General features: G+C 45.4%; 1 protein-coding gene across 1 annotated transcript in view; it reads right to left on the bottom strand.

Annotated features, from left to right (window-relative positions):
- Positions 1 to 458: 458 nt before the first annotated feature.
- Positions 459 to 23,257, bottom strand: part of LOC149362307 (signal peptide peptidase-like 2B) — a 48,308-nt gene continuing 25,509 nt past the window's right edge. Inside the window, exons 10-15 of the mRNA XM_089569692.1 lie at positions 20,412 to 20,486; positions 17,343 to 17,499; positions 13,069 to 13,146; positions 11,842 to 11,996; positions 2,944 to 3,127; positions 459 to 881 (exon numbers count right to left, since the gene is read on the bottom strand). Coding sequence (XP_089425818.1) covers positions 556 to 881; positions 2,944 to 3,127; positions 11,842 to 11,996; positions 13,069 to 13,146; positions 17,343 to 17,499; positions 20,412 to 20,486 — 975 coding nt within the window. The 3' untranslated portion in view covers positions 459 to 555. The remainder of the gene's footprint in view (positions 882 to 2,943; positions 3,128 to 11,841; positions 11,997 to 13,068; positions 13,147 to 17,342; positions 17,500 to 20,411; positions 20,487 to 23,257) is intronic.

Genomic DNA, 23,257 nt, shown 5'->3' with positions numbered 1-23,257 from the left:
AGCTGAAATTCATGCCCGCGATGCTGGCTATGTGGCACGCAGTTTTCCTGCCCTTCGTTTATGGTTAAACTGGGCTCCTCGCCTCTGCTGACTGCAGTTTACAGGGTACCGTACCCGACGCGCATTATATATGACACTACGTAGCACGAACAAGTGCAAGCTCGAGATCGATAGCCTCAAACCGTCGCAAAGCAGAAGAAAACGCCAAGACATTTCGTTCATTCAGTGCTGTTAGCCCTGCTGAATATCGGTGACTCAGAAAAAAAGGTAAGCGCATGTAGGGCGCAGGAATATACTAGGAAGCTGACCGAAGGTCATGCGCAGTGAGATGAAGGAAGGCGGCGTGCAGTAAGTCCTCGAAACGCTATACATATAAGTGTTCATTGAATAAAACAAATATTAAAGGGACAAGAGTCACGGAGACGTCCACAAAGCGACCAGACAAAAAGACACTACTTTCTCATCAGTAAAGCAGCGGTGCAATTTATGCGCGAAATTCCATATTTGCCGCAGGTTATCCTGCCATAGGCATCGCGCATGGGACACCCGGTCGTGTTAGGCAGGGGGGAAGGGACTGGCGGCGGTTCCCTTGGGCGCGTCGGGCTTCTCCGGCGTCTGGCCTCCGCCCTGCGCACAAGGGGCGCCGACCACGAGGGGCTGCTCCCACAGCATGGACGCGGGAGACCGCTTGGGGGCGCTGTCGCAGTCTTCGGCCCCTCCCGACGCCGTCCTGGGCAGCAGTGGAAGAGCGCTCGGCGAGGGCCGCATCAGGCGTTCGGCGGCGTCCAGCAGCCGGGCGTTGCGCGTAGTTCGGAGGTCGTCGCATTCGGCCGCCACGACCTCTTTGGCAGCGCCACCACCGGGAGCGCTCTTCGTTCCACCTGCGGGAAAAAGAAAACGCGCTCGTTGATTTATGTCGCCACTGGCCTCGGCGAGTGCCTTCGGGCGGCTCCCGAGAGCGCTCACTCGGCAAGTGGCGTTATCACACAAGTCTAGGCATTATTCTTATCACAAAATTGATGGGTGAACGAATAGAGACCATCGAGGAAAAGGCACTCCATAAACTGACGCTCGATGAAAGAGCAGGAGAAATTACAACTACCGAAGTTACCACAAGATCGTAAACAATATTTTCAAAGGAGATTGCGCTTACGCAACGCTTAGTCCTCCCCCGTCCTCAACCGTAGTCGTCTTCGCCTTCAATGGGAAAGAGGTTTAGTTTAATTTCTTGTGAAGCCTGTACCCACCATTCGCCTTGAACATTGATTTCCTGGTTTGATGTTCCAGCCACCATTAGCCGCATACGTGCCTCCGTATCGGCCTTCATGAGGCACGATGAATCAACGACTCCCCGTTTAGAGGATAACATGATGACAATGCCAAAAAGCCAGGCGGTATATATGTCTTCTAATGCTCATCTAAAGTAAATGGTTCTCGAAAACGAAGGAGATAGAAAAAGCAATTGAAGCATGAAAACAAGGACGAAATGAAATGCTGAACACAGAACTGAACGTCCTCCGTAAGAATTCGCACTGTGTAAACTTGCACCATTATAAAGCACGCCAGTGTTCGGAGGGAGATTAAACGCTGGAAAATTGAGTGGGGCCGAGAAAATTTTATTTTGAGCTGTGTACAGCACGATGCCACAAAATTTCAGGAAGCCGGGGAAAAAACTCATGACGCTGATTTTTTTTAAGTGATTATTTACGATTAGATAAAGGAGCTTAGTTCCTTTCGTTAGCTTCCATAGTAGAAAAATTTTCAAACTGCTCTGAGGGCGACGCTACGGCGTGCGTAAAGTTTTGCAGTCTATACAGGACAGTATCCCATACTGGGTTCTCGGCGGGCGTAGGCATGCTTCAAAGCCTCTGCCATGTGAAGAAGGTCAGTGTAATATGCATTTACGGCAGTATGATACCTGGCTTAGGCTGCATAGTTTTGTACATTATCCGTGCCTTTTGTGCTTTGTACTGTGTAGCGTAACGGCTGCAATCTAGTCACGTATTTTTTTTATCCGACTGCTTTCTAGAAAAAAAAAAGACGGTTATTCAGTGTAAAGGTACGGCTAAAAAAGGCAGTAAAGAAGAAAATAGTATGCGATGAAAGCAAGAAATGAATGTCACGCATTGATATTGAGATGGTGAAGATGTGACTCTCAACGAATAGTTGCAGCGCGCTGCACATATCGCACTTACAGCAACGAATGAAACGCGAACAAGAGAAATGAAATGCTAACAAAAAAAACACAAACATAGCAGTTCCTTGAGAGGAAATACAAGTAAGGTTGATTAACACTTCTGAAGGGCAGTCTTCGCGCTTTCAAAGGAAATTTAAACTGCGCTTGTAATGAGCTTCCCAATTCAAAAATTTTCTCAGTTTTGTGTTAGTGTGTGAACTGTCTTGTTCGCGTTTCATTAGTTACTGATATTACACCAATGTGTCTTAGTGTACTTTGGACTTAGTCCATTCTTTAGTGATATTCTACACAGAAGGGACGCGAGCCCTGGCTCCCATTGAAACACAAATGGCCAGTGGCAGTTAAAATGCAATGCCGAGATCGTCACTGTCTTAATTATTTTTGATCGACAGGGTGTCTGTACTGGTCTGGACAAAGTAGCACTTAGCCTCTCAAAAGTCCTCCAGCTCACACAATTCAAACAGTGTCGGTTGGTTTCAACCGTTTACCGGCATTAAAAGGATGTTAGACATGTTTCAAGAAGCTAAGCTGTACCGCAATCTATCAACAGCAGTTGCGTAGCACACGGCCGGCCCAAATTGGTGTTAACAGTTTTGCTCCCGCTTTTATGCATTTGACGTCACTGCACTGTTTGTCGTTTATTAAGACGGCTTCGAGGCTTTGCCTGTGTAGCTTCATTCGCCACCTTTTTCCTGCCGCAGTTCAAAATGCGTCAGAGTGCAACACGATAAGCTACCAGCTCTTACTTTCCGAGGTCCTCCGCGACCTCTTCCTGCGGCGAGGCTTCTTGTCGCGTGGGACGTTCGAACGGTCCGCGGGCTCCTCGCGGATCAGCTGCTCGGTCTCCGAGTTGTCCGGAGTCTTGCGGTCCGGCAAAACGGGGTTGTCCTCGGCCGCCTCCACCGCGGGCGCTGCTTTCGCGGGGGGCAGCTGCGTATAGAGGAGTGGCGAATGGCAGAAAGGTCTATCCAACGTTTGGCCAGGTTGCAGCGGCACTTGAACCGCATCCAAAAAGTATGACCGTTGTTCCTTGTTTCGTGGCAAACGTTATTTTTTGGCAGGAGTTATGCGTCGGAACTTGAGTTGCTAATTGGCCCAGCTCGATGCTTTAAATTGCCCCATAGTCCAACCCCCGCCCCCCCCCCCCCCACCCCCATGCCTGCCCTCACTCCCTAGAGTACTTGCGCTAAATGACTGCGGACTGGAGCCGACACCCCTCACGTCCCTGCCGGAAAAGTTTTTACAGACAATCGGTGGACGGGAGGCGAAACGCCCTATTTTTGTCAAAGAAGAAAGTTTCGCAAATGCATGGTGCAAACATGTTCGCTGAGAGAAAACCGCGGGAAAACATCTCTTATTTCGGCTGCTTGTGAGGGGTTTGGGATAAAGCAGAGATAAAACAACCAAGTAGTGACACGAAATAATTTAAGGGGTAACGGTCATTTGAATTATTTTCCTTATTCACACACAGAATATACAGAAATATGGCATGATATGCAATTTTAATTGATTTCAGAGTTGTATATATTAATTTATGCTACGCTAACTGGTATAGACGGTTAGTAATTACAATAAACATCTTCGTGAAGTCATACCTAGCGCGTTAAACAATTAAGGAAAGAGCGGAAAAGTTTTACGAAGCGGAAAAGGATGTATACGAAGCCCTTTTCTGTGATATAAAGCTATTAGTGCTTTATTAAGATGCTGAATGCACATGGAGATACAAGTTAAACTGAAAGCGTTTCTTACAAAGATCCTTTCCAGAAGCTATTGCACATGTGTATAGAAAAATCGAGAGCGTAATTGCACTGCGCAGCATCTCAGGAATAATGCGCAACAAACAATCATTGTAAAATCATTCCTTAGGAAATGTCGAAGGGATGCTTGAAAACAACCGCTGAAAAAGCGATACCCGAGAATATCAAGTTTAAAGTTTGTTTCTTCGTTTGCATCGTATATTGCCTGGTATGCTTTTGCTTTTGGCCAGAGATATGCGGAGTGGCAACCAGCGGATACTCTGATCGCTCCTCTTCCCGGCGATGCTAAGGTGGTGGTGCTCAACCGTCGGAAACCCGCTGAATTAGCGATGCGCCGCGACCATCACAAGCGCAATTCGCTCACAAGTTTTCACGACAACATGTAGAAAGCGTACTTTTCTAAATTTTCGCGAAATATTTCGCTACAAGCCTATACAGCATTCACACAATACAGACGAAGACCCGAGGGTTACCAAAAAAAAAAGAAAAAATTGGGATATAGAAATCTGTCCAATTTGGCCATGTCATTGGTCGCGCCTCCACTGAATAAGCTGCCACGCGAAGTTCCACGTAAGAAAAATATCGCACGCGTCATGCTGCGACGAATAACCGCGAAGCAGTTCATTCTAGGGGAAATGCAAACTGGAAATTGAAATTTAATCAGCCCCACCCGCTTCCACCTTCATGCTTTGGCAACAAAAGTAGCGGCGAACTACTCTGCAGGAAACGGCCTTATCAAGGACGGTACTGGCATTCATACTCTCCGCCGATCTCCTGTTACGAAAGTCGAGTCAGAGACCGGCACGCAGCTCGTGAGTTCGTAACCTGCCCATCAAAGCTGTAAAAAACCGTCGAAGCAGTTGCCATTTTTGAAAGAAAAGAACCTCCCACGTAGGGCTGCTGCCATCTGTAGAGTGCGCAACGTACCACTAGCCAAACTGTGACGCCATTCGCCGGTAGATGGTGCCGACAATCATTCTTCGTTAGAGCATTGTGTAAGTTCAGTGCTAGTGTGTTCTTTTAATGTCGTTTGCAATATGATTCTCTTATTTTAGCGGTTGTAAAATGCAGCGATCACATAATAAAACTTCTGAACGTGTCGTGATGTTAAAGCGAGTATTAAGCGAATTACAGTAGAGAAGAGACACATAGAAGAAGACGTAGAGACCGTGGTGGCTCAGTGGTTATGGTGCTCGGCTGCTAACCCTAAGACGCAGGTTCGATCCCGGCCGCGGCGGTTGAATTTCTTTGGAGGAGGAATTATAGAGGCCCGTGTACTGTGCGATGTCAGTGCACGTTAAAGAACCCCAGGTGGTCGAAATTTCCGGAGCCCTCCACTACGGCGTCTCTCATAGCCTTAGTCGCTTTGGGACGTTAAACCCCATGAACCAAACCTAAACCAAACAAAATAAGGTTAGAGTCGCCTATTCCTCTCCTTTCTCCTTTCCCTCATCTAGCATTCGCGCTTCTTCTTCCCAAGATGCAACATGAAGTAACCAGGCAGCATGCCCTCCTGAACTGCATACTGTAACTCAGTGGTGTTGAAAACGTTTTCGGATCAAGGATAACTCAGATACCATGACAATTTTTTTTCTTTTCAGTGAAATTTTAACAGGTTGTTAAATGTGACGCCACAGAGGAATAAGCGTTAGTCTAACAAAATGATCTGTAGTTATATGGGCAAAAGGTCGCATGTCGTCAGAGGTGGCGAAGTTCACTATTGTGACTTGCTGAACGAAACAAAACTTTATCGAACTTTAACCTTTTTTTTTTTCAGTGATCGGGATTATCATCATCACCAATCTGTAACTATGCCCAGTGCAGGACAAGCCTCTGCCGTATCTCTGCAATGAATCTTTTCCTGCGCCAGCTGCGTCTGCCTTATCCATGCAAACTTCTTAACCACATCCGTCCGCCCAGGCTCGTCATCTTTACGAATCCACTCCGTTAAACTGAGGGACCATTGGCTATCTTGTCTTCGCATTACATGTCCTGGCTATATCCCTTCCTTCTTGATTCGAAGTGAGACATCAGTAACTCAAGTCTCCTCCCTGATTCATCCTTCTCTCTTCCTCTCTGTTAATGTGGCACCTACTATTTTATTTTTTGTAACTCGTTGCACTGTCTGCAAATTAATTTCAACCCTTTTCGTAAGCCATTCTGTTTCTGCCCTAAAGGCGAATACTGGCGTGATTCAACTCTTGCTTACTTTCTCTTTGAGGGATGGATAGCGATAAGCTGTTTTTCATGACCAAAAAGTACCTGCCAAATGTACTGCACCGCAATTATATTCTGCTGGTTATTAAACTCTCGTCCCTCGGATAAACGCTCACTAACCGCTTTAAATGAATGTATTCACTGACGACTTGCAATGCTTTGATGGTTATCGTGGACTTCGTGCTCTTCCGGGACTACTAAACATTACTTTCGATTTAGGCCCACCTTTCTATTATACCTGTTTAGGTCCACGATGATCCGTTGGAGCTAATCACCTGAGTTTGTGATGAGCTAATCGAAGTTACATAGGTATTCTCCATTAACTTACCCGAAAACACCTCTCCCCAATTTAGTTTCCCTGAATACCACGGGGTGAACATGGGGTGAACTCTACTGATGAGACCGTGTCTCCATGCCTGATACCGTCCATTATTGGGATATTACGACTTTCGGTAAGGAAGGCATTGGCCGCTGTGCAGCCGCTACCAACTGCTGATATATTTACCGACACCTTTACACATGCCTGTTCCATAAAGCCTAATGGCTGCTGAGGTTGCGACTGAGCCAAATGCTTTCTCCTAATCTGTGAAGGCTATATTAAGGGTTATAGTTACATGCTACGCTTTTCAATGCGGGAGCATTAGTAGGCCCATGGTGGTGAAAACTGTCCAGCCTCGGCATGAAGCATCCACATGCGAACCGTGGCAATTGGTAACGGATATTTCCGTCTCTACACCTGCAACCTGCGAACCGTCCTCGTCGTCACTTGGGGGGGGGGGGGGGGGGGGGGGGGGGGAGGGGGCAGACGACGGAGGAAGTATGACTCAACAAAAATTAAAATTACAAAGAAGAGAATGACTCGGGCAACAGAATGCCTACGTGCAGAGTATACAGCACCCGAAGAACGCCTGTGCAAAAATTGGCATTGGTTTAGCTCTGGTTAAATCTGGAGGACTGCGAAAGCAACACGGAGAGAGAGAGAGGCGGTGGAGAGCGCGCGGAAGCGGTGGCGGCCCCGGCACACTAGCTGTGCGCCGCTACTGCGAATGCGCAACTGGCGAGCGCGGCGGCGGCACCTCTGGGTCACCCGCGCAGCGACGGTGGTGGCGCGCCAGTTGTGCGCCGTGTGACGTCACTGCTCCTCTCGCATGCGCAGTATGGCCTTGCCTCAGGTCCGCGAAATGGCTCGGTGACTCTCGTAGTGTTGCTTTCGCAACAAAATGAGTCTTACTGGTCCATTCCTTCTCTGCACTGCTAGCGAAGAACAACGTAGGTGTCACAAGCCCCAGCGGTGGCTGCATTACTAACAGTCATCGGCCGGTGCAGTGGCGAATAGCTTAACCGCTGTACCACTGCGTCGGTAGTGGTATGAGGACTCGCCGCGATCTATAAATGCGGCAGCTTTTACATAATTACCACAGCCGAAGATAACAAAAAACCGCAGCTGCCAGAGATAACGAGGTGCCACATTTGGCACTGAAAGAGAATCGGAATTGGCTGGCTAGAGAAAGAACAATGCCTTCGCATTTCCTCCGCATAAATCCGATTGATCGCTCGTCAGTGTTTGACGCGACAGCATTAAAGAGCTTGTTTAATAGTACGCCTTACTGGGGCTAGTTGGTGGAGTATTGTCTAACAAAAGTTAAAAACAGTGCTAAATTTAACACAAACTACACAGATAGACGGACAGGAGAGGCGCTGACTGCAACTGCGTTTATTGAAGGCCACATGTTGCGTATATATAGGGCAAAGAAGGTGAACGCATGCACGTTTCCGATGTGACCAAAAACCAGAAAACCCCTCACGGACGAAAACTGCTCACTATCGAGTATTTTTTCGCAATCTATGTTCGCGTGCTTGTAGGGTGATAGAAGTGGTGCTGACGCACGTGTCGCTTCTCTCTGTGATTAAAATGCTTCTGCCAGTTCGCGAGCCCATCTTCACTTCTAGTTAAAATTTTGATCTCCCGAAGTAGTGGTCCACAGTTTCTTTTTTCCTTGTTATCGACGCAAGAGCGGCAATGTACGCGATCCCCCTTACATGTGGCAAGGTTGTCAAACTGAACGCTGCGTCAACGAACATAAAAGATCGTTAGGAAACGCATCAGATTCGTTTCAAAAACATACCCACCCATTGCCGCTCTTGGATCGATAAAAAAAAACTGAACCACGACTTGGGGAGATCAAAATTTTAGCTAGAAATAGAGATAGATTAGCTCGCGAACTGGCAGAAGCCTTTTGTATCAGAGAGAGAGAGAGACGACACGTGCGTCAGCACAACTTTTAACTCCCTGCTAGCAAGTGAATAAAGATTAGTAAAAATGCGCGATAAAGAGTAGTTTTCTTCTGCGGGGCGTTTTTTAACTGTTTTTTTGCCATATCGAAATGCGGATGCGTTCACCTTCTTGGGGCTATATATATATATATATATATATATATATATATATATATATATATATATATATATATATATATATATATATATAAGATGCGAAATTGAGAAACGCTTCGTTTATTGGGAGTCGACGTTTCGGACAGAGCCTGTCCTTTTTCAAGACTGCAGTTACATGGTTCTTGCTTCTCTTCTTAAAGGGTCTTCATCTGTACAGGTGTTCGACACCTGAGCCAAAACAAGCCGACGCTGCAGAAGGAAGAACGGCTCAGGGAAGAGAGCCGTTCCCTGAGCCGTTCTTCCTTCTGCAGCGTCGGCTTGTTTTGACTCAGGTGTCGAACACCTGTACAGATGAAGACCCTTTAAGAAGAGAAGCAAGAACCATGTAACTTCAGTCTTGAAAAAGGACAGGCTCTGTCCGAAACGTCGACTCCCAATAAACGAAGCGTTTCTCAATTTCGCATCTTATTTTAAACTAGCAACCAAGTACGCTGACCATATATATATATATATATATATATATATATATATATATATATATATATATATACATATATATATATATATATATATATATATATATATATATATATATATATATATATATATATATATATATATATTACGATGAAAAAACTTGCTCGACTGCTGATAACATAAGGAAAGAGTTTAAGTACACTTCTTAGAGAAACATTTATTTACCGACGGTTTCGGACGGTGGACCGTCCTTCATCAGGGTAAGGACCTTACCCTGATGAAGGACGGTCCACCGTCCGAAACCGTCGGTAAATAAATGTTTCTCTAAGAAGTGTACTTCAACTCTTTCCTTATATATAACTATATATAAGGAAAACTATATATATATGTGTGTATATATATATATATATATATATATATATATATATATATATATGTGTATATATGTATATATATATTGTAGTGAATTACAATGAACGCGCCTGAACTATTATGAATGCGCCTCAGGTTGCCTCGATGGCAGACGAAGAAGTTGACGACGAAGTGTGCCGGCGCGCAGCTCCAGCTCTCTGGCTGTGTAGACTGACTGTGATTTTGCTGCCGTCCGCTCAGCTGTTTGGTGAACTGTATTGCTGAGTTCACTAGTACGTGAACCCCCTTTCATTTGGTGGAGGTGCGGGGTGTCGATCCCCGTACCTCTCGCAGCCGTCTTCTCCCGCCGCTCGCAATGCCTAAGGACTCCGTGCCCAGTCCTGCCCCACCCACCCCGACCGTTCTGTGCGCTGGAGCGCTGCAGCAGCAAAATCACAGTCAGTCTACACAGCCAGAGAGCTGGAGCCGGTGGTGGTGGTGGAAAACATTTATTTACAGATAAACTTCGGGAGGTGAGGTATGAGCTGACCCAAAGGGGGCCAGCCCTCACAAGTACTAGGTGGAGGTCCCTAGTTCGGGACCCCAGTGGCGTCGGCCGCTGCCCGGGCTCGCGCGACCAGGGCCCGTTGGGCCTGCAGGTCAGAGCAGCCGAGCAGGGTCGCCTCCCAGTCCTCCCGGGTTGGGTTGGGGTGAGGGGGGATAGCAGGGTTGGTCTGCCATCGCGGCAACCTGAGGCGCATTCATAATAGTTCAGGCGCGTTCATTGTAATTTACTACAATATATATATATATATATATATATATTCAGTAGGGGTTCCAATGGCCTAGTTTACTAGTTTAGGTACAGTATTACGACAAACGCGACTGTTTTTTTGACGTTTATTTTGCCAATAGTTTCGGGAATGATATTCCCTTCGTATACCGAAACTGTTGGCAAAATAAACGTTAAAAGAACAGTCGGATTTCTCGTAATACTGTACAGTCGCGGGTAAAAAAGATTAGCACACGAGACGGAACACCAGAGCGCCGGAATGACAACGCGTGGCGCTGCGGGTGGCGAAGAGGCTGATAACGAGAGTGCCGGGCCGTTCCCATTCTACAGTATTAGGGGGGTTCAGTGGACTGCCACGGATCAGCAAAATTACTGGCTAAAAGCAGCGCTATCAGCTATTGTTCCCGCGAGTTCCTTTTGACAAACCATCGCTGATATAAAAAAACAGTAATAAAAAGAAGCCATCTTTGCTTGATAACCGAGCCAAAATAAATGCCGCATGCGCAGTCACGTAGGGTTGGCACTTCAACGACCGGGGGTGCACGCTTGATAAAGCTTACTTCCTGCCGTCCCCCCCCCCCCCCCCTAGGCTTGAAAACATGGAAACGGCCCGATAAGCAGGTCTGCGTACCGCAGCGCCGCGTGGTGAGATATACGAATTCTAATTGCCAGTGATCTGTGCTAATATTTTTTGCTCGCGACTGTACCTATATATATATATATATATATATATATATATATATATATATATATATATATATATATATATATATATATATATATATGTATATATATATATATATATATATGAAACCTGTCCTTCAATAAACACAGTCGGAGTCAGCGCCCGTCCTTACCGTCTTTCTGCGTGGTTAGTGCTAAATTTCGCGCTGTTTCTGCCTTTTGTTAGACAAGGAGCTCGTGTCGCAGAAAATCCGGCGCTGCCGTCGGCGTTGTCGGCGTCGGCGTAAGCGACCTATAGGAGACAACAGGCAGTTGGGCCACACAGGTCACGTAACCTTGTGACGTCATCACAACCTGCCTGCATTATGAGCAAAGTGCGCACCGTGCATGGCGGAAGTTGAATTTATTATTGGTCGCAAGAGGCGGCGCGGAAAGAGCAACCTGGGTTGCAAAAGCCCTACCGGTGGCAGCACCTGCTCATATGCAGGGCAGTGATGCATCGCTTAACCGGTGTACGACTGCGCCAGAAGTTTTATGAGGTCTCAGCAATCTGTGAATATTACGTAGAGAATGAGCACAAGCTGTCGCGTCATACTCTTAGGGTGGAGCTTAAGTATCCCTCAATTTTTTTTTCCTTCAGTATATAGGTGCAAAATGTACTGTTTTCAAAGAGGTCTAGGTTGTTGACATTGAGTAAGAGCTCTCCGCCGCTGGGTTCATTGTCATTCATTCTTTGTAATATGGCATGGAATATCGCTTAGCCACCGAAGCGACCACTAGCAGTTGAAGGTGATTTTCTCCCGAACTAAAGTTCCTCTTTCCACGGCTCGCATATGAACTCGTCGGATCGCATTTCATTCTTATACAATAATGCATGCTGCTCACGACCATCTAGGGGAGGCCTCACGTTAAAACTCCCTACGTGATTCCAGGGCGGTGCATGCCACGCGCGCCATCGATGGCATCATCCTCACCCGCAGGCCGTTCCAGATGGCGAACAGGTGGCCCTTGTACCAGGCGGTGAGCACGGTCGGTAGAATGGTGCACGGCACCAGGTAGAGCAGAGCCGGTTGAGCAATGCGCATCAGCTGCAGCGCCATGAACGTCAGCACCATGCCCACGCCGTACGCTGCGATCGCGGCGCAGCAGTAAGGATGCGCGCATGAAGTCGCGGCTCAATTGCTGCCGCCACCAGGGTTGATATCGAGCAGCAGAAAGATGAGAGCTACACAGCGTTTACGTGCGGTGTGCATTTACTACCGAATGCAGCAATCCGGAGCTCTAGATCGTCGGAGCTTGCTTCCAGAGGCCACCTTCATATTGATTACTGCTGCAAACGCTTATCTCTGGGAAGTACCAGAAGCTTTTTTTTTTGTCATTGAAATGTATATTATTCAGGTGGTATGGGGGATAAGTCAGAATTAACTAGGAGGTCGAATGAAGCGGGGTAACATTAACGACATTCCTGTGTATACATCATAAATTTTATTGTGCAAAGTAATAAAGGTAGAGATGCTGTAGAGTTGCCAGGAGGGCGCTAAGGCAGTAGAAAGATGACGAGTGTGTTTAGGAATAGTTGGAGGCCTTTCATTTTATTTATATTTCTGCTTTTGTCATACAAATTACTAAACACTGTTTGAACATACAGCCAGAGGTTAGTGTGGAGTTCGAAAACAAAAATGCATTCAGGCAAAGGCACAGCACTTGTGGGATATGAAAAGTATAATATTACCAGAATAAAGCCGAAAACAGCATTGAGTTGGGATGAAATACATTAGTTTGCATGTTTTAGTATAGTTAGCAAAATCTAACCGTATGCTCTCTGCCATTAGACAAGCAGTTTTTCCTTGCTAATCGACGGACGCGAACACTCCGCTGGCTGCTGTGCTGTAGTGAACTAAAAAGCTCAACTCCTGTTACGTTAGCAGAGTAATCGCCAGGCTGCATGCCAAAAATTCTCGAGTTCTTCTGTACCTCTTCATGTTCTCATGCTTCAAGTTTATAGTTTGGAGGAAAAACAGCTAACTTAAAGGCAGCGAATGAACTCGGCCGAAAGGTTGGAAAAATTGACGTTACGTTACTTTACGCGGCCACAAGGTCGAGTGACGCAAGTTTTTGGACCCAAATCCCGTCCATTTTGGTGCCAATTTCTTGAAAAAAACAACCAAACAAAAGTAGACAAAGCTGCAGCTTTCACTCACAAGTGCAGGAAATGTAGAAGTAAAACCGCCTTCCGAGGGAGAGCAGGTCGAAGGCGTGACAGTAGGACAGCAGAAGCCCTGCAAAGATATGGTATGGCGCGGCCGTTGAAGAGAGACCCCTCGTGTAAGACCCCTACACAGGGCCGTTTGAGGCACTGAAAATAAATCGATATATGTACCCAACAAATCAGGAGAAAATAATTTTTCATCAGGAAAAAGTTTGTGAACGCAATTTTTCACAAATTGCAAGATATCGCTATAAAAATTAATATATCCGCAGATCTGCCCTCGACAGGCTCGAATTTTCTAGCTACTAAAGTTTTTTTTACGCTTTTCTACGCTACTACGTTTTTTCTATCATCGTTGGTTTTGTGTGGGAGTCTTAACTGCTCGATTCGAGTGAGAGAAAAACTTTAAAATAAAGATTTTGCTACGCATTAGAAGAATGGACCATTACCTTCAAAATTTACATAACGGTGCATTACAATATTGCAATAGCGAAAATTTTTGTCCAAGTATGTTCGACATGTTAGTAAAAACAAACACGTCTCTGGCTGCGCCACTAGATATTGCGGGTTTGAAAGAAAAGTGAAGAAAACAGAGGCACCCAGTCCAGGGCAAATGGCAATTTGGGAGACTCGAAGGAGGAAGTGAATGAAAAAGTTGTGAGAAGCGCTCGTCCTTGTGTTTGTCTCTGCTTAGCCCTCGTGTTTCTGCGCAATTTTTTCAGAATGAAAAAGAAACCGAGAGGACTCCCTTCACGTCCTCTAAAATAACATGGCATAGTATCTAGTGTAAATGAAATGGGTGCATATGGAAATTGGGAAGGGGAATTGTTAAGGTAGAAGCCTACGGCGCCAGTAGGTAATTCCCCCCCCCCCCCCCCCCCCCTACCGTGTCGTCTGAAGTCGGGAGGGGTTGACAATGATGGCAGCGCGTCGCGCGCTTCGGACGCTGTCCAAGCCCGCGGCGATTGGGGAGAAAGACCGCGAACAGCGTTGTCGGGGCCGCAAGGGGCCGACGACCGTTTCCCGTTGAAAAGAGATTAGCTCTCAAGTGGGTGGGGGCTCAGTAAGGTCGGCGACTTCTGAAATAGCTAAGCAGTGGACTTACTGGCGCCTCTAGAGTCGGGCTCTGGCGAGCACTGGGCTCCGCCCACTTGCATGTACAGTGCCATCGCAGCAGTATTGGTTGAAATTGGGCGAGAGCAGGTTTGATAAAGCTCCGCCCAATTATCGAAGGTATTAAAACCCGCTGCAAACAAAGAGCAGAGGAACGCGCCGAGTCCCCGTCTCGGCCGCTTTTCTACAGCCCTTCTTTTAAACCGCCTTTTCTCTAAGTGTTTGTATTTTGATCCAGTCTTCAATAAATTAGTTTTTTGCTTCTCAAGAAGTTTGGAGTGGCTGCCCCAACCGGCAACGTGTCGCCGGACGAGTGGACGAGTGGAAGTGCCGAGCATACGATCAGACCAACCGGCCATTCCGACCTTTTAACTGGAATGGAAGAGGTAGATTTTTGTCCCAATGATTCGAATATACTTCGGTTCCTTTACAGGCCGGCGAGAAGAGAGAGAGTACCCAGTCGTTGAGGTGCGTGGCCCCTGACCCCAAGCGCATCCCACTGCTTCACGGATGCTGACTATGGCGCATACGAAAGGACAGACACTTCACATTCGCGCATGCCAACCTTGCCGCGCTGCCTTTCAAATTGCACAGTGCTCCCCGGCTCCGCCAAGGTAGTGTTGTTTAAGGAAGCGATGAGCCAGTTTTTGCCGCAGAAAAAAACACGTGACCAGGGGCATTTTCAAAAAATTTGCAGGAATAGTAGCACGGCTTCGCTACCGCCTTTTTTTTTTTGCAATTTTGGGGTTTATGCAAGCTCTGTTCTAAGAAAACATGGCAGATTTGGAATCCTGGGACGGAAACCTTTTAATATACGCAGCTATAGTTTGTACTCCATTTTAGTGCCCTTTTATCTGTACGTGCTCAAAGGCGCCCCTTAGCGAAAAAGAGGATGCGCTTAAAATGCATATCAAACACATTTTATTAATTTCATATTTATTTTGCATTTTTTGTCCCTATGCTTAAACTGCAATACGAATGCTTTCTAAGTATACTACGAATAATATTTTGAACGTTCTTTAAAATACGTGAAAAGTACATATTTGCCCGCTTAGCATATTTATAATACATTAGATTACATTAGAAATACACTTAGAGTATACATTTTGGACATTAAAAATATATTCACTTCGGCTTAATAAAAAGGTCCACTGGTGGACTTCCAGAATGAGACGGGTTAATGCTTCAATTGCAGAACAAATTGTACAAGCGCAGTTATCGTCAATCACGACGTACATGAGATTATAAGGTCACGCGACGGCTAAGATACCTGCACAGCAAATCACGACGGAAGTGCCGTAGCAAGCAACAAATGCTCCGACAAGCGCCATACTTGGCTTGCTTTATATATACCCACCAAGAGCTACGCACTATCTTGCCCGGTGAGGTGTTTTTTGCGCAAATAGTGTGGGCCCAAAACTTATCCCTCAAGTGCCATACTGGTCGCGTCCAAATTGCGAGGCTATCTAGAAGAGAAGTGCTAGTCGAAACTTGTGTCAGAAATAGGTCAGGAGTTGAACTGTCAGATTCATGGGCGTCTAAGGGAGCCGGTCGGCCTTGCCGGTCGTGGTCCTTTTCGCTGTCATATTCGGGCCCGGAAATACCCGAGGCGCCTTTGCCGCTATCATGCTATCACTTTCTCCGCACGTAGTGTAAATAAGTGGTGGTTACTTTCCTGCTAGAAGTTACCGTAAACGAAAGGACTTCAGAACAGAAAAGGCTTGGACAGGTTGGTAATTCATTGCAATACAGTAATCATAGCGCGGGAACTACGCAGGCGTTCTCGTCCACTCTCGTCTTTGTCCTGCGTTGTTCCCGCTCTATGATTAGTGTGTTGCAACGAAAGGACGACAGGAAAGGGAGAGTTTTCACTGTTCCCTGAAACGTCATTTCGAGCTCTAGAATGGTAGCTTGAAGTGTAATGCAAATATGATTACGCGGACTGCCCATTTGTTAGAATTTAGATATACTTGGATGGATTACTTGCTTATTTACGAAGTACACTTTAAAAACATTGGCAATACCAAAATGCGATTTCCCGAAACTCGATTTCGAGCATTATGTTTTTCAAACGCAGTTTGAAGTCTGCTGCAAATATGCTAAGGTGGACTGCCAATTTGCTAGAATATAAGTATTCTTTGAACGAATCACTTGAGCATTTACGGAAGTACACTTCAAATACGCTGACAACACCCAAATGCCATTTCTCGAAACGCGATTTCAAGCACTCGACTGTTCAACGGCAGCTGGAAGTGTGCTGTAAATACGGTTCAAAGGACTGCCCGTTTGTTGGAGTTGAAGTATACTTCGGATGAATTAATTTCATATTTAAGAAAGTACACTTTTAATATATTGACAAGATGCTAAAACTGGATATATACATATGTTTACAAGGACTGCCCGTTTTTTATAATTGAAGTATACTTTGGACGAATTAATTTCAAATTTCCGAAAATACATTTTTAATACACTGATAAGATGCTAAAACTGCATACATATTTTGTCATGTATTTCAAAAGTGCTCGAAGTATGCTTTAAGTGAGGTATTTTTGACATATTTTAAGAATATATTTCGAATACCAAACATGAAATTTCAGGAACGTATTTCCTGCATATTTTTAGTGCATTCATGAATACAAAATATGTTTAAAATACAATTTAAATATCCCACCGTATATTCCAAACGTATTAGTTTTTGCTGAGGGGCTGTTGGAGCGGGGAGCCGCTACGACTGCTACTGGCGCTTCTTACCCCTTAGAAGGGCGAAAAATCTGATAGCCATGTCAGATGTCATGGGATCGAGGTCGTGTGCTATCCGTGCACGGGTACCATGGACATGGCTCTCGCTTCAGTTATTTGAGCGAATACGAGAAACCGTAATACGTGTATCCCGTACCGCTCCGGCAGTCTCATGCACAAACCTCTAGTGTAATAACTCCTCTCAGACGCTCGCACCATTGTTTCTGATTACCATGGCTGAGATAGGGTCAGAAGCAAATAAGCTTTAAGTGGTCAAGCTTTCTAGCGTTACTTATCTAGCAGAAAAACCTGATGGTGCGTGCAGAGCACATGTTGATTTGAATACAGGTGTGACTAAAGTACTTTTTCTCTTTCCCGAAGCGCAGTTTGGGAAGCAGCGTGAAGGCTTCTCACCAGGGGCTAAGATGTCCCCGAGGCCGAGGATGGAGTACTTGCGCTTGAAGCACGCGTAGTATTTGCCCTTGGCGAGTCTCGGGAAGCGCACCACCATGGGCAGGCCCTCCTGGAGGCTGCCTCCCTTCGCCACCTCCACCATCACACTCTCGCGGCTCTGCGGGCGCAGGAGAGGGAAGGAAGAATCGATCTATTAGCGGAATGATTGAACGAGTGACTGATTCATGCATTAGGCGATTGATTTGGTTCTTATTAGGCTGAACCGTTCACCTGTCTTAATGCACACCCATGAATACTGGACATCATGTATGACAGCAAGAAGCGGTTATGTGTTCACAGAGGCGCGGATTCAGAAATAATCTGTAAATTCTAACAATGTGTATTCTGCCAAATTTTAAACGCCGAGTTTGTCCCCGTTCAGGCGCTGAGTGCTAATTAATTCGGTGCTGTAAGGCGATGAAACTAAAGTGGACCAAGCAGAAAGGAGTAACCGAAGAAGTGGTTCGAAAACATGTTTTGGTTGACGACGGCCTTATTCGAATACATTTGAATGACGAGGCTTATGCCGGCAGATGACTTCTAAAGGGGGGGAGGTGACAATGGCTGAAAAACATTTGCTAAAAAACATTACTGAAATAACTTAGCGAAACATTTCAGATTAATGTTTACTATTGGAAATTGTCTCGAGCAACACACGTGTAACTTAGACAAAAAAGAATTCTACGGTACAAAAATCGGCGCGTGTTCTGAGCTTTAATACTGTACATAGTTAGTAGAGAGCAATTCTTATATTATTTAACTGATGTACTGTTCAAGTTTAGATTACGCTGAATTGGAGTATCCAAATAAAAAACCGTTAACACAATTTCTGAGCAGCTATTTTTATTACGAGTGTTCATGGCTTGCACGATCGGAACCCACAAAGCCAAGGTTTCGGTTAGTTTCGCGCGTTGACATCTCTGCCTGCGCCATCTCGGCTCATTATGTCGACCGGCTGCAGAGGAGCTCCGCCTGGCGCGACAATCTCAAAACACACCGAACTGACGCGGTAAATATTGAATTTAAATTGCGCTTTCAATGGAAAAGAGTTTTCGTTATACTACTACGAATACACAAACCAGTGCTGTAATAGTGATTTCGGCGTGAAATTACATAATTCTTATTTCAAATATATTGTGGAGGTCCAGATGCTCTAGATATGAAAGAAAAAAAATTTCAAAACAATAACAACGTAGTGCGAAGTAAAAGTAAGCACTGATTTTTCCTAGGCGTCCGTCATTAAAACTCTATCAATATAGAACCTGAAACATGATGACATAGTTAACCCGCTAGTTAACCCGCTGCCGCCGCGGTGCTCAGTGGTTATGGTGCTCGGCTGCTGACTCGAAAGACGCGGGTTCGATCCCAGCCGCGGCGGCTAGAATTCTTTGGAGGAGAAATTCTAGAGGCCCGTGTACTGTGCGATGTCAGTGCACGTTAAAGAACCCCAGGTGGTCGAAATTTCCGGAGCCCTCCACTACGACGTCTCTCATAGCCTTAGTCGCTTTGGGACGTTAAACCCCATAAACCAAACCAAACCATAGTTAACCCGCTGGCTTGCTTACGCAGGACGCGTTGAATACTTAGAAAATGTGTAGGCATGCAAGCCGTACACTACAGTGTGCATATGTTAGTCATTGAACACTGTATATACTGACAGCATTGAACATATGTGCATAGGTAATATTCTGTCATGCTGTTACAGAATTGAAATAATTCACGGCGATCAATGCGGAGGAGAATACGCAATCACGACGGCTGCCATTTCGTGAGGGATTTTTGTTCAAGAACTGAATTCATTCGCAGCCAACTTAATTTTCGATTTGGCAAATCATTTCTTTGGAAGTTTTGCAGTTGCCGAATTCGTTTGGCATATTTCCCAGTTCGCTTAAATGAGAAGTTTAGCGATCACCAAGGAAACGCTTCAAACCGGTCACGCGTTGCAGCTTTGGCTCCCGCTTTGAAGTGAACGCGTACTCTTGCGCTTGTAAGCGGTCGCTTAAAACCGGCCATACGTTAGAACTTGGGCTCTCACGTGTAAGCGCCCGCATCCGCTTGCGTTCGGGCTGTCTTGAGCAAGGATGAAAGCTCATGAAGACAAGGATATCGAAAGCACAGCACGAGAAGCTGACAGATAACACGTGAGGAGAAAGGCAGAGGCGATGGCCGACTGGTCTAAAGCAGCGGCGAGCGAAGCTGGTCTGGTCACGCTGCGGTGATTTTGAACCCCGCTCGAGGCCATAAGTCAGACAAATTTTTTTCTGCTCCCGCTTTCTGGAAGGCTTCAGAGACAAACGCCGCATAGATTTCACTGCAGTGGAAGGTATAATGGCAAGGCAAAAAAAATTGATCCTTTGTCTCGGGGAATTCAGTTGAACCTCGTTATGACGAAATAATCGCCAGACCCTTTCAACTTCATTATAACGAAGTTGAAAGGGCCCGGCGATTACTTTTTATAGCCCAGGCTAACCAAGCTTCGAAGGGGTATCGTCATTCCTTTGTTGTATTCATTAGCTCGTTATAAACCGTTTCGTTATAAGGAGGTTCTACAGTAGTGTCCCATAGTTGAAACGCAGAGAATGGCGTTTCAAAGTTAGCGCAAGTTCATTGCGGACGCATTGCAGAAAACTTTGGTGCTGACCAGCAAAGAATGTTCCGGGTAATATTGCTCCAGCAGAAAGCAGGTATTCGCCATTCAGGAGATTTCTCTTGATACCGATCATAGAACTCGGTAGAATCCAAGGAAAAACATTTTGTGCTTAGTGGTTTCAATCAATTCCTTCATATATCTATAGCTTTTCCACTAACGATGTACTAATAATTTCAGTAGTGTTTAACTGCTGCCACTTGGTAAGTTGTAATATACTGTGGCCTCTCTAGCATTCGCGTCTTAGCTGCAAAAATTCAAAGAGAGTTCCTTTTGGCGAGTTTTAAACCTTCTTGGTGTCCTGGTCTTTTTTGGTTCCCACGAACGAAATAATGAGAGAAAATGTTTCACCGCTAAGCTAAAGTAAATACTGCTTCGCTCACCGCGCGCACAATGGGCGTGATGAAGACGAAGAACACGTCGTACACCAGGAGCAGTGAGAGCAGCAGGCACAGCAGCTGAAAAGCGGGAGAATAAGAACATCTGAAGGGGGTAGTATCCACAGGAAGTGGTTGCACGTCGGTGATTTTGCTTTGAAAGATCCTTAGAACCGCAGCAGTAATAGTAGACCCAGAAAACAACGCGGAGTTGCTGATTAATTATCAGGAGGTTTTTTTCAGCAAGGCTTTCGAACGTTTGCAGTAGAGTGGTTGTAATAAAAGCTGTCTTCTTATAGATGCAGCTTGCAATATAGCTCAAAACCAAATAAATAGCTTGTGTAGTATATTTTATTTTTCTGCTACTAATGGATCATTTTCTTAGAATTTATTGAACGCAGTTTTTAAAATTCTAATGAGAGTAGAAAGAGTTAATCTACACAAACAGAACCAAAATTACGGGCTTTGAGCACAAAGTAAGTTTATGCTTTTTTAATCTTTCTCGGAGCAATACAATTGCCTGAACATGAATGCAATTTTTGAACACACAAAAGAAAAGCAAAAGCACTTAGGCTATCCAATCCAGTACTAGTCATGTAAAAGGCAATGATTTAGATCTGTAAAAATTTTCTTACGCTACATTGTTCCTGAGAAGATACATAGTTGTACTAAAATGCTGTTTTGAGAAAAATGCAGATAAAGCCTCCGAAAACTCTCCTACCTGCTTGATGTGACCAAAAAAAAATGAATGAAAAAAGCATCCCTGAAGTTGCCAATACCGAAGTGTAATATGGTTTCTCAAAGCTAAATAAATATTCGGTTCGGAGGTCGCCAAGTATGAACACTGGCTGTTTGTTACCAGCACGGTGGTTACCTCAGATGACCACCTTTTCAAAATTTTTCTTCAGCTCCGCGCAGTGGTGAAATTCATAACCACTAGTACCGGTTTCTTTCGCTAGTTTCTAGCTGTTCATACCAGGTGGAGCCACCTCCTTGGCTATACTGCTTTTTGTTTGTTTACGTCCAGAAATTCAAATGGAGCCACGCGCGATTGATCCCAAGCTTTTTTACAAATCTCAAGGTGAGTACACATATTATGGCGTTAATAACTATATAATTTGTATCTTGCATGTGCAGAAGAGCTGCTGTACAATCGACACGGAGCGTCAGGGCCTAATTGCGCTGTGGATGAGCATTATGATGGTGGTCAGTTGAGGTGACCACCATGCCTGAAGGGTCATGTATGCATAATTTTGCATTCCCTTGCAGAAAACCAGTTCGAAGACATTCCATCGGATCCTGACAGCTATGCTGGCGGTGATATGACCAGTGACAGTGACGACGAGTGGGAGCCGAGCACTATTGCTAAAAGTAAGCGTACCAGTGCCACAAAGGAAGCCCGTTTTCATGCCGTGAGTGATTCAACGGACTAGGAAAGTTAAGAAAACACGTTGCACACTCCTGGTACAGTCCCTATATGGAGTCAGAGCTACAGGGTATCTCCACCCCTTTCTTTTATGTGCCAAACAGGTGTTCCTCAACGCATCCATGACCTTGAAGTGAACACTCCCTTCGAGGTGTTTCGCATTTTGTGGAGAGACTCGTTTACAGAATCGCTAGCATTTCAAACAAACTTGTATGCTCAGCAAGAAAGCAAGCCGTACAAGCCAACCACAGCGAAAGAGTTGCGCACATTTTTAGGAATAAATCTTTTGATGGGCATCAAAAGAACCCCGAGTTATCGAGACCACTGGTCTACTGCTCCAGACCTTCATGACCCGTTCATATCAAACTTGATGACAGTGAATCGGTTTGGATGGTTGCTATCCCATCTTCATATCAATGACAATAATCTGCAACCGAGCAGGGGAGATCTGCGCTTTGACAAGCTGTATAAAGTAAGACCACTTGTGAATGAACTGTCGGCGACATTTGCCGCCAGCTATTTGCCAACTGAATTTTTGGTAATTGACGAGTCGATGATAAAATTCAAGGGCAGAAGCTCGCTCAAGCAATACATGCCGAAAAAGTCCGTGAAACGAGGATACAAGGTATGAATGCTCTGTGCCAGTAATGGCTACAATCTCAAGTTCGACATTTACACTGGAAAGTCGGACAATGGTGTGCAGCGTGAGTTGTGTGCCAGGGTTGTAAAAAGCCTTATTGAAGATTGTGCTGGCAGGCACCACCGTGTGTTTTTCGACAACTACTTCACCAGCTACCCACTCCTCAAGGAGTTGAGAGATTCCACCATATATGCCTGTGGAACGGTGAATGCCAACCGAAAACACCTACCACCGCTGCAGACGGATAAAACAATGGAAAGAGGCGACACGGACTGGTCTGTTAGTAATGACGGTTTGGCGTGCCTGAAGTGGAAGGACAAGCGAACCGTGACTTGCTGTCGAACTACCACGACCCTACACTTCAATCTCAGGTAGAAAGAAAAAACAAGGATGGAACACTCACAAAAGTAGCCTGCCCAGATGCACTACAAGACTACAACCAAAACATGAATTTTGTTGACAAATTCGACCAAAGAAAGAACCAATATCAGATTCATCGGAAGTAAAAAAAATGGTGGCACCGAATTTTTTCCCATCTCCTTGACTGCTGCATTGTAAACGCCTTTCTAATATACACTGAACTGAAAGGGGTTCAGAAGATGAGCTTGAAAGATTTTAGAAGATATATAATCTGTACATTGACCGCGGAAGCGCAAGTCTGTTCCCCAAAAGGAAGACAATCAAGCAGCCGTGTAGTAGAAATAAAGAGGTGGAAGCCATATGTAGCTACAGTTGTCCGCGCCACAGAATCAAAGCACCAACCCAAGAGGTGCGCGCCGAGGCGGT

The sequence above is a fragment of the Amblyomma mixtum genome, chromosome 2, assembly GCF_055824585.1.
Source record: "Amblyomma mixtum isolate Tamu chromosome 2, ASM5582458v1, whole genome shotgun sequence".
In the NCBI taxonomy this organism is placed as follows: Eukaryota; Metazoa; Arthropoda; class Arachnida; order Ixodida; family Ixodidae; genus Amblyomma; species Amblyomma mixtum.
Note: the sequence above shows the minus strand (reverse complement) of the source record. Positions and strands in the feature narration are given on the sequence as shown.